Genomic DNA, 12,243 nt, shown 5'->3' on the forward strand with positions numbered 1-12,243 from the left:
TCAGTCACTCAGTCATGTCCAGTTCTTTGAGACCCCATGGACTGTAGCCCCCTAGGCTCCTCTGTCCATGGAACTTTCCAGGCAAGAATACTGGAGTGGGTTGCCATTTCCTACTCCAGGGGATCTTCCTGACCCAGGGATCAAACCCATGTTTCTTGTGTTTCCATTGGCAGGCGGATTCTTTAGCACTGTGCCACCTGGGAAGCCCTCAGACACTGGGCTAAGTGCTTTCAAATATGACTTCCTTTGATTCTCCCAACCACCCTCACCAGGGAGGTTCTGTTGTTTCTCTGGTTTTATAAATGAGGGATTCATATTGAAAAGAGAAAACAATCTATCTGCCGGAGACATGAGTCTGGCAGTTGGCGGACCTGGAGTTTGAGCTCCCATCGCCTCACTCTGTCCCCCTTTCAATCTGAACCTGAATGATGGCTTCTTTGACCATTGAAGACCCAGTCCCATGTTCTGCTGGCCTAACTGGGGTGCCTCTAGCATGGAGGGGGACCGCCTTTCTTCTCCTCACTCGTCTTAGGACTTCTCTGCCTCCTGCACTTGACTGACTTTGATCCCGATTCAGACACAAACAAGCTGTCTTGGAACTCCTCCCCACCACCCACCCTTTATCCATGGTGTCTTGTTCCATCCTGTGGGCTGTAAGTGAACCAGGAACCTCTTGAGCTGGAATCCTGTATCTTCTGTCTTTTATAACCACGATCTCCAAGTCATTTCGTTGTCATTCGCATAGTCTTACTATCCAAGAGGTCTTTGGTCAAGTCTCGGCGGAAATCTTTTGCTTGGATCAAGTTGTAAGATGACTATTGTTACGATTCGCATATGTACCCCCGACACATACATTTTATCACCCCTTCCCCACCTTGAACATCACAATCCAACCTTCTTCTTCTATGAAACTGTGACCTGGAGAGGCAAAGTAACTTACAATAGGCCAGCAAGTGGCCGTGGGACTGGGACCCGAGCCCAGGGGTCCTCACTCTCAGTCTAGCATACGTTCCCCTGCATCATGCTGAGAAAAGGGAATTGATTCAAAAGAACATTGATTTCCAAGCATAAACCATGGAGATCAAAACAGCTGTGGCGCCTGTCTGCGTGGAGCTTACACATAAGAGCTGTGGACAACATAAACCCATAAATGTACAATTATGATTGTGATGAGTGCTGTAGGTGGAAAGAATAAGGTGAGGGGGGGAACTAATGAGAAAAGGGAGGATCAGGGAGGCCCCTCTGAGGACTGATAGCTAAAGATGAGGACAAACAAGGAGAAAGCAGTGGAGAGGGGGCTGCCTATGTGTGTGGTCGCTTGTTGGGTCCAAGGACAAGGTGAATCAGTCTAAAATTCTTGGCAGGAACTATGTCTTTACTTTTACGTATTTATTTGGGATATGGTTGATGGGTAATACTGTTGGATGGATGGATGAAGAATTGTCTGGGGCTGGAGAGAGAGGCCTTCAGTGTGACAGCATCAGGGTGCTGATCTTGTCTCATAAGCGGCATAAACGTGGACATCTCCACCCAGAGTTCAGAATCCTACAGCGGAGAACTGGGGAATAGAATCTCTAGCTAAAGGAAGCTCTGTGCGGAGAAGGTGAAGGTGAGAGGCTGCTGGAACAAGAAAGCCACAACAAGTGTCATTAGCCACCAACCTTAAGAGACTTGTTCCCCAAATAGCTGCACAGCGGGAGTCCCGCCCGCAGTCCAGAGATTAGCTGTGCATTTCCAGTAGTGGCTGTTTCTTCCCAGTCCCACCTGCCCTCCCAGGTCCTTCTACTGGCCACATGTGTTTTCTTGGTAGGTGAAGAGGAAGAAGGGGTTGTCCCAATCAAACCACACTTTTTGGGTATTCTTACCATATGTATTTATATTTCAGAACATCTAAAGAATTTTCAGCTTGAAGTATAGTAGGGGTACAGTCTAAGGCTGGGAATCAGCTAGATTGTTATGCTTCCTGGGTTTTATACTAACATTTATTGAACACTTAGTATGTTTCAGGCACTGTATAATTAGCTTTATCTTTTATTCCCGTTTTATGGATGAGGAGGCTGAGCTGCAGAGAGACTATCCATCTGCCCTCCACTCAGTAGGGCAAAAGACACCCAAAAGAGTTAGAATGGAATTTCATCTTTCTTCAGGAAAACGAGAAAAACGTCATGTAAAGATGCATTCAGATTTTTTTTTTAAAATTCTGAAATTACACCCTTTTTTTTAGGGTGTTAAAATGCCATTTTCTTTTTAAGAAACAATGATTATACAAAGTGTCATTCTCAGGTTTTTGTTCTTTCTTGGAAAAATTAAAATATAGTTATCCATTGTTAGTTTCTAAAATTGCTTTAAATTGCTTAAAGTATAAATAAATAAAATCTATTAGTGTTAGAATCATTCTTGCAGGAAAGCTGGTTCTCATGCTATCATCTTCCTAGTAAATTATTTGTATAATTTTGTTCACATTCTATTCTGATCTTTTATTGGGGAAAAAATTGCAACTGGATAGGACCACTGAGATAAATGTTTTTCTTCAACATTTATCAAGATGTTTTGATTATGCAATTTGACCCTGAAACGTTTTAACTCTATGTCAATATAATCAGGATTATACAAACACTAAAACAGTTTTAAGGGAGTGTATTTTAGAAGTAAATGAGTTTGTGCAATTCTTTTCTTTTCCTTCAGCATAGTTAAACCATTTCTTAATTTTTCCAATTCATTTTTATTTCACTGAACTATTTCTTACAACATCAGTTCTGCTCCACGTGTCTTCTGTAGTGAAGATTTGATTCATCCATCAGTCACTTTTTTGTGCGCCTATCGAATTTTGCCCATGTAGCCCCGACCACTGTGAACACTCTTTAACGGTAATCATTTCTACCATCCCCAGTTTTCTCACATCAGATCTGCTGGTTTAAATTTTGTCAAGAATGTTTGATTCTTCCTTCAGTTTTTCAGTCAATAACCAATCTTGCCACGTGCATTTTTAGCCGCTGTCAGTTTCATTTTGTGTTGATTTTTTTCTGACAGGTCTAATTTTTCTCCAGGTCAGTTTTTCCAGTTCAAAGTACTATATTTTCTTCCTACAACTAAAGTCCGTCTCTCTCCTGACAGGTTTTTTTTCTTTTTTTTCTTTTTCAAGCAGTTGCACAACATACTTGAGGGATCGTAACACCCGGGTCAAAATATCCTGTGTCATTCATTGAGACCACTGACCTAGAATTAAGAAACTCACCCCAAATCATATAGAAGGCAGAGTTCTACCGGCCCATTTTAGAACATATAGCACCTCTAGTTCAGTGAAGGGCAGAGTAAGAATGTAAATTGGGGTGACCTTGATGGTGTACCTCTCTCCTTCCACCTCCCATTCCCCCACCCTTCTGAGGTTCTCTGACTTCCTGTGACCCTCCGCCTTGAGGAACAGCAGCTGGGACCACCGTTTGAAGCTTCTTGGCATCTCCGGGCTTCCTAGCCAGGCCCCGCCTTAAGCTGTGTGTGCACTGGGGTGGCATGATTTACAAACAAGCAGGACAAAAATGGAAAAAATCCTCTCTTGTGGAGAATTAGGTCAGTGGCAGGGCTGGGTAGGGGAGGGAACACAGACCTTCAGTTCTCCCATCCTTCAGTTTGCTCCATTTGCCTGAAGCGACTGGGGCAGAAGTCAGAGGTGGTGTTCGGAGCAGACATCTGGGCATGGGGGCGGGCAGGCTGTGCGCGCGCACGTGCTCTCACGTGGACGCACGTGCACGTGAAAGCCTGCTGCTCTCGAGCCCCTCGGGGCTCCCTCCGCCCCTGCTCTCTCGATGTCTTTGCCTGGATTACTTGAAGGGGGCTATTAGTGTTGTCTAATAACGGCCTCGGATTTATCAAAGGATTTGTGTGATTAATTCCCAGGCAAAGTGCAGCAGAAAGCTTGGCGATCAGCCTCCGCGGAGGGTCTACACTTCCTATTCTCTGCCCTTTCTAATGGGTTTTGGCGGAGGCATTCCTCTGTCCTCTTCGTCGCCCTGACTGCGGACGGCTCTAGTGTCCCAGCCCTCACCTGAAGGTAGCTGAAGCATCTTCCACCGCTGCCGTGCGTGAGGGAGTGTCTGGAAAGACAGTGAAATCGGCAGGCTCCCTGCTCTTGTTCTTCTGTGAAAGCTGCAGAGATGAGGCCACTTGCTTCTCTGCCCCAGCTTCCTCCCACCATACTCTTAGTCCCGGATCCTTCTCCCAGACTTCTGTCAGGGCACTGGCCCCCCCGCTGTGGCCCAGTGGGGACCACGGTGACGGGGGAGGCAGATGACCTGAATTCAGGCTTCAGCTTCAACACTGTCCAGCTGAGTGGACATGGCAGATCCCCTGTCCTGGGTCTCCTCTCATCTTGAGCATCAAAGGATCCATAAGGATCGTAATTATGGCACTGATCATAATGATAATTAAATAGCTAAATGTTTGTTTGGTTATTTGTGGCCCATCTCCCCTCCTAGACTCTAAGAGCGCAAGACGCAGATCTGTTCTGTTCACCAGCCGTCACCCCAGTGCCTAGCACAGTTCCTTGGCCATGGATACGTGCAGTGAACACATGTCAGTGGAATGAACTTGTAAAATGACGGGGATGGATCTACTTGACATCCTGGAACTCTTCCACTTCTGAAATTCAGTGTGGCTCCTTTAGGCTGTTCTCTCTGAAACCATCAGATTTTAATGTTTTTACTGTTTTTTATTTTTTAAACTGTAGTACCACAGAAGTTACAAGATTAAAATGGTGATTAATAATAATTATAACACAACAAGTGTTTTATCAATATGTAACATGTGAATTTCCCTCTAGGGGCTCCCTTTGTTCTTGCTCCGTCTCTGTACTTCTGGCAGTGGAATGCCGCTTTACCTAGGTTTCTGAGTTCCCTCTTGAGTGGCCTGCACAATCCTGCCGAGCTCTTTAGAAGGGGACTGGTACTCACTAGTAGACTATGTGCGTGTTTTTCAGACTGAAAAAAATTTTTAGGTTCAGAGCAAATACTGTACTAGTTTCACATCACAGCACACCCTTGCTTTACATAGGCAAGAGCTCAACCTTGGTCATTTTCTGAAAATGAAAGAGAATGAAGGATATATGGGAAAGCAGAGGAGCTGACAGGGGCTAACAGTGAGAAAGCCTTCTGTGAGGGCTGCTTGCTTTCTTCTGAGGTCCCCCAGGTCTTTAGAAACTCCTTTTTGAGGGCAAGGACCCTTGGGAAAGCACTCAGTTGAAAGTCTCCAGCTAACTAGAGCCAATTTGTGACCCCCTCCTTCTCAAGTCAATGGCAGAAACTGCTAATCAGTCATTACCCTCTTTTCTCTCTAAGCGCATATGCAGCCTCAGACTCTTTCTTAACACATTACTCCAGGATGTCACCAATCGAACAAAACGGAGCTAAGCACTGTGCCAGGCAGGTCATTAGGCATTGTATTATTACATACAATTGCCTCTTTTGATCTTCTTCACAACTCTGAAATTGATGTACCGATCCCCATCTTACAGATGAAATTTAAGTAACCTATCCAAGGTCACATAATATATAGCAAAATTGGAATTTTAGCTCAACACTTCTGGTCTTTTCAGAGGACTATATGCCTTACAGGGAGCCCATCCCTCGGGGATGTCAACCTGACCAATGGCTAGTTTTGGTAAAATGTTCTTACAAGATTTCTCTCCACTTAATTGTTACTGTTTATTCTCTGAGGGCCACTTCAAGGTTTCTCCAGCACAAACCTTTGAAGCATTCTCTGTCAACCCTTAATCCCCCATTAATGTGAAGTTCGATAATAGATGGCCGGGTATGGCCACACTATCGTGCTTATACACTCTCTTGGCTTATTAGATTTACTATAACTGCAGCCCCGGCAGTTATTTTGAGTCTCTAGTGCCTAAGTCGGTGTCTGGCATGTAGTAAGTGGTCGATAAATGTTAGCTATTTCAAACAGAACCAGATACAAAGGCTCACGATGGGGACGAAAATGGTGAGGATAAAGGCTTGTGATGAATTGAGATGCTTCCCAGCTGTTCTAAAAGCTGCAAAGCCAGCCTTTCTCAAACTGTGTTCTGTGACACGTTCCCAGGTCTTTTATAGAAGGAAATGTGTCCAGTCTACCCAAAACATTGGGAAACCTGTGTACAATATCCCCTCCCAGACTTCACAGTAGTGTAGGTGAGGCTTTCTGAAGTCTTGCTGTTGAGATATTTGATTACCTTTCTTTATCTCACTGTTTTCTATATTTATTTAACCGCAGATTGGCTTTTATTATTTTTTTTTTTTTGGCAAGGAACTCCTATTTGTATCTCACTGGTTGTTGTATTTTTATGGAACTCAGTTTTGGATATATTGCCCCAATTCATATTTCTTTCTCTGAAATATGGGTCCTGAGATTCTGCCCAGCAACAGATATTGTATACAGTCAGCAGTTTCCATCATTTTTCCACACTAATTTCTTGAAATTTGCCCCCATGTCTTATAGGGTGATAGATCTGAGTGGTCAGATCAGTGAGGGAAGAAATAATGGGGGATGCATGGGTGGTACTGTGGGGAGAAAAAGGGCTTTAAATTCAGAGAAATCTGAGTTCACATGGCTACGACTGATGGCTTAAGTGGACTTGAGGATATTAACTTCTCTGAGCTTTGGTGTCCTTGTCTGTAAGTGGGGATAACAACAAGATCCACAGTAGGACTAAATGAAGTCATATACATACAATGCTGCCGCAGGTACCTGATACGTAGGAGGCGTTCAGTAAATAGCAAGGATTATAATGAGAGACCCAGCTTCGATCCCTGGGTCGGGAAGATCCCCTGGAGGAGGAAATGGGTACCCACTCCAGTTTTCTTGTTTGGACAATTCCATGGACAGAGGAGCCTGGTGGGCTACAGCCCATGGGGTCACAGAGGGTCGGACACAACTGAGAGACTTTCATCATTTCATTTCATCATCATAATGAACAATGATTCCTGCATTTGTCTTTTTTTTTTTTTAATTTCTGGTATAGAAATTAAAAAACGCTTACTCCTCGGAAGGAAAGTTATGGCCAACCTAGATAGCATATTCAAAAGCAGAGACATTACTTTGCTGACTAAGGTCCGTCTAGTCAAGGCTATGGTTTTTCCAGTGGTCATGTATGGATGTGAGAGTTAGACTGTGAAGAAAGCTGAGCGCCAAAGAATTGATGCTTTTGAAGTGTGGTGTTGGAGAAGACTCTCGAGAGTCCCTTGGACTGCAAGGAGATCCAACCAGTCCATTCTAAAGGAGATCAGCCCTGAGTGTTCTTTGGAAGGAATGATACTAAAGCTGAAACTCCAGTGCTTTGGCCACCTCATGCGAAGAGTTGACTCATTGGAAAAGACTCTGATGCTGGGAGGGATTGGGGACAGGAGGAGAAGGGGACGACGGAGGATGAGATGGCTGGATGGCATCACGGACTCGATGGACGTGAGTCTGAGTGAACTCCGGGAGTTGGTGATGGACAGGGAGGCCTGGCGTGCTGCGATTCATGGGGTTGCAAAGAGTTGGACACGACTGAGCAGCTGAACTGAACTGAATATCACTGTGAACAGGGACTCTACTTAATCTTCTTTTTGATACTAGAATCTGGATTAGGGGCTAGTAAGGAATTGCCATTTAATTAATGTTTCTGGAGAGACTAGACAAATGGCATAGCACTTTATTGTTTGCAGAATGCTTCCCCATTTAGGTCACATTAGGTCAACCTCACTGCAACCTAGTCACATAATTGGCGTCATTATTCCTGCCTGTTATAGATGGGAAAGCTGAGGCTTGGAGAGACTGTGAGCTGCCCAGGATCATACAGCTGGTAGTAGGCTGGAAACTCAGGGCTCAAAACCAGGGCTTCTAAGCAAAATATGGTGTACAGTAGGTTGTCCCCCCTTACCCACAGTTTTGCCTTCCATGGTTTTAGTTGCTCGTGATCAACCATGGTCAAAAACTGTGAAATGGAAAATTCATAAAACATAAGTGTTAAATTGTGTGTTGTTCTAAGTAGTATCTGCCATCCTGCTCTGTCCCACCTGTAATCCCCAACCACTGATATCATCTGATCCTGACATCCAGCCATCGACGTCATCAATGATCTAGGATCATCCAAAGCAGATGATCCTTCTCCTGACGCATCATCAGAGGGTCAGAGGTAGCCCAATGCTGCATCACAGTGCCTACGTCATCCGCCTCACTTCAGCTCATCATGTAGGCATTTTATCATCTTACACCATAACCAGTAAGATTTTGGGAGAAAGAAACATCACAGTCATGTGACTTGTATCACAATATAATTGTCCTATTTTATTATTACTTATTGTTAATCTCTTACTGTGCCTAATTTATTCTTTAAGCTTTATCATAGGTACGTACATACGTATAGGAAAAAAACCTAGTATATATAGGGTTTAGTACTATTTGCAGTTTTGAGCATCCTCTTGGGGTTCTTGATAGTTGCCCGCATTGATATGGGGGGAACAGCAGTATACAATGTATTTTTACATTGTTACAATGCAGTAAACAAAGTATTCTTCAGTCTTTGAAAGGAAGGAGATTCTGACACATGCCACGCATGGATGAAGCTTGAGGACAGGGTACCAAGTGAAATAACCCAGGATAAGAGAACAAATACTGCATGGTTCCACTCATATGAAGTTACTAGGATAGTCAGATTCCTAAAGCCAGAAAGTGGAATGGTGTTGCCAGGGGGTGGGGTAGGAGGAATGGACGATTGTTTAGTGGGTAAAAGCTTTCAGTTCTGCAAGATGACAAGTTTTGGAAATGGGAGGCGGTTGCACAGTATGAATATACCTTGTCCCTGAACTATGTGCTTTAAGATGGTTAAGCTGGTAACTTTTGTGTATTTTATCACAATTAAAAAATTAGGAAAACAAAACAAAAAAACCAAGACTGCTGATTCTAAACATGGGGCTCTTTCTCGCATTCTACATGGCGACCCCTGTGAGAGCTTACAGAGCCCCCTTGCAAGGGTCTTTGAATTGCAGAGTTTGCAGAACTCGCCTCCACCGAAACCCTTGCTTCTAGACAGTTTCTTCAGTTTGGCATGTGCCCCAAGGAGTTAGTCTTTCCAGAGAGCAAGGAATTCTGGGAAAGAGGGCAAATCCTGTCTCATGGAAATTGCCATTGTGAGGAAGTGTAGTAATTATGATTAACCAGCACTTATTAGTATTTCCTCAGTGCCAGACACCCTGTCAGTGCTTTTGCATACATTCGCTCCTTATAACCCTAATATCAGTCCTACAAGATAAATAGGTTGTCCCTGTTTGATAGGTAGGGAAATTGAGGCTCAGGTTTAGTTAACATGCCTGACCTCATATACGTGGTGTGTGGAGGAGCCAGGATTTTCAGTCAAGTCTTCCTGGCACTAGCAAAGTGAAAGTGTTAGTCACTCAGTCATGTCTGATGCTTTGCGACCCCATGGACTGTAGCCCACCAGGCTCCTCCGTCCACAGAGTTCTCCAGGCAAGAATGTTGGGATGGGCTACCATTCCCTTCTCAAGGGGAACTTCCCAGCCCAGGGATCAAACCCGGGTCCCCTGCACTGCAGGCAGACTCTTTATTGTCTGAGCCACGTGGGCAAGCCCCCTGGCTCTGCTGCTGCTAAGTCGCTTCAGTCGTGTCCGACTCTGTGCGACCCCATAGTCGGCAGCCCACCAGGCTCCCCCATCCCCGGGATTCTCTAGGCAAGAACACTGGAGTGGGTTGCCATTTCCTTCTCCAATGCATGAAAGTGCAAAGTCAAAGTGCAGTCGCTCAGTCGTGTCCAACTCTTAGCGACCCTATGGACTGCACCAGGCTCCTCCATCCATGGGATTTTCCAGGCAAGAGTACTGGAGTGGAGTGCCATTGCCTTCCCCACCCCTGGCTTTAGAACCTGCCTTTTAACCCCTTTCCTCTCTGCAGGAGGCAGGAGATTGAAAATGTCTGCACATAGGTTGTTTTTCTAACGTGAGAATTGACTAATTTCTTCCCCTCCTGGATCCACTCTTTATCCTACCAGATGATGGGCTATCCTCTCATGTGGGTCAGTTACTCCTTTGATTTCCTGGTGTTCTCAGAGACCCAGGTGGGTACTCTTCTCCCTGTGGGTCTTGCTCATTTGGGGAGGACAGCAACCGTTTCTTTACCTAAGAAGCTGGCATTTGGATCCTGTCCCTAGCAGTGTCCATCTGATATGAGGACTTTTCGAAAATGCATGTCTTGTTAGGTGGGAGCCTATTGCAGGTGCCAGCCTCCTGGTCTCAGGTGGGGAGTAGGAATTAGCTAGAGATGCCCTTTGTTGCAAGGCTGACTGGATAGACGCTTAATCTTATACTTTCAGTTTACCAAGGGAGGTATCAACAAGCCAGCAGGGACATGAGTAACAATAGTTTCAGTGTGTATTGAATGTTTACTCTGTGCCTGGCATTGTGCTGTTGTGCTGAGCATTATGTATGGATCATCTCATTTGGTCTTCATAACAGCCATTTAAATTAAGTACAGTCAGTTCTGCTATAATGCTTGTTTTGAAAATGCAAATTTGTTCCAATGCGATTGATATATTAGGGAACGATTTGAGCATAATAATTTTGCTTTTGCTTATGCATGATTTTGCCCATGAGAAACTCGAGGTGAAGGCAGAAAACTGCAGCCCACTGAACTGAGTTGTGTAGGAATGCAAACACCTCAGTGCGTGCCAGCTGCTTCAGTTACCAGGGGTGTTATGAGCCATGCCTCTCCACATCTGGGGTTACAACTTCCTGACCAATCTGAGGTGACCCTTCTGGCATTACTTCACAGCAACTTTCAAGCTTCCCATTTCCAGAAAGCAACCCCAGGTCTTTTCCAAATGCTATACTCCCTGTATTATTTATGCATTCCTTAACCATTTAACACATGTAAGATTCCTATCCTTCCTTATGTGTCGCTGATGGAGTTTGAGGGCACTGGGCCCTAACCCTATTTTCCCTATAAAGCTCTGTGGTTCCTCACTGCGCGATCTTGCAAAGCATGTGACTTCTAGGCATGCATGCGTGCTTCCAGCAGAACTGAGTTGACTGCCATTATTCCCACGTGGCTGAAGAGGAAGGTACAGTAAGAAACTGAACAAACATATTTGGAATAACAGATAGCAAAGACAGGATTTAAACCCCAGATGGCGTTACCCCCATGTCTGCACTCAGAACCTTTAAAGCATTAAAACACACACACACCACGCATAAAGAACAAACCTCCGTTTGATCTCCCGTTGTCTCTATAACGAGGAATTCCCTCTCTTCCCACCTGTCAGTCAAGCCCGGGCTCCTCGAGCCGCAGCCTCTACATGGTGTGACGGCCCCTAAGGTGTTTGGGCGCAGAGGTGACCTGGCCCGCGGGAGGACCCTCCTCCCTTCCTGCCTCACATCCTCCTCCTCTCCCTGCCTCTGCCTTCCCAGGCAGCTAGCACCTGACGCAGCAGCTACCCCTGTGCTCCATCTTGCAATCTGGAGTTATTAGCAGCAAAGAACAAAAGCAAACAGCACCAGGGCTTGGGAGGGCTCCGTCTTCTACAAAGGCGGATAAGTGGGCACTGTGTCGGGGATGAAGCTAACACCACCTGGCCTTTTGTGGAAAGACAACTCTTCCTGTGTTTGAAGAGCTCAGACACTGAGAGCCGGAAAGAGCCCCAGGACGCAGGAAACCCAGCCTCTTCGCTGCTGGAAGTTTGCTTTAGCTCTCAACTTAAACACAAAAACCAAAAAAACCTTCTGTATATTATTCCTGAAACGGAGGGAAGACGCTTATGGTCATTCTCTCCAGGGGCAAGAAAAGATAGGCTACTGGGGAGATGGTGTCTTTACCTTAACATTTTCTTTTTTCTCCTAATGTTAAGTTGGTTGTAATCCTGAGTTGAAAACTTGCCCAGTGTTGGTGGGCCTGGGATAAGAATACACGTGGAGACCCAGTGGTCAGTCTCCCTTCTCTCCACTGCCAGCACCGCAAAGACCCTTGTGAACTTTGTGGATGCCCCAGCCAATAGAAGTCCACAGTTCCTGCAGACGGCTTCCCATTGGCTGTTTCTTGACACGAGAGCACGCGCGTCAGTGGATGGCTCTGTTTTTGGGAGAATGGACCCAGGAAAGAGGCCCCGGTGGATTTGGGGCAGTTTGGGCCAAGGGTTCAGAGTACCTGAGTGTTCTCTACAAGGGGGCTTGCGGCAGGTGTTGCTGGTTCCGGAGGCAGGGAGTCCAGCTGGCC

General features: G+C 45.4%; 1 protein-coding gene across 1 annotated transcript in view; it reads left to right on the forward strand.

The window, feature by feature from the left end:
- Positions 1-12,243, forward strand: part of LOC138444253 (neurexin-3) — an 819,713-nt gene that overhangs the window by 20,009 nt on the left and 787,461 nt on the right. Inside the window, exon 2 of the mRNA XM_069597533.1 lies at positions 925-931. Coding sequence (XP_069453634.1) covers positions 925-931 — 7 coding nt within the window. The remainder of the gene's footprint in view (positions 1-924; positions 932-12,243) is intronic.

This window comes from Ovis canadensis, chromosome 7, assembly GCF_042477335.2.
Source record: "Ovis canadensis isolate MfBH-ARS-UI-01 breed Bighorn chromosome 7, ARS-UI_OviCan_v2, whole genome shotgun sequence".
Taxonomy (NCBI): Eukaryota; Metazoa; Chordata; class Mammalia; order Artiodactyla; family Bovidae; genus Ovis; species Ovis canadensis.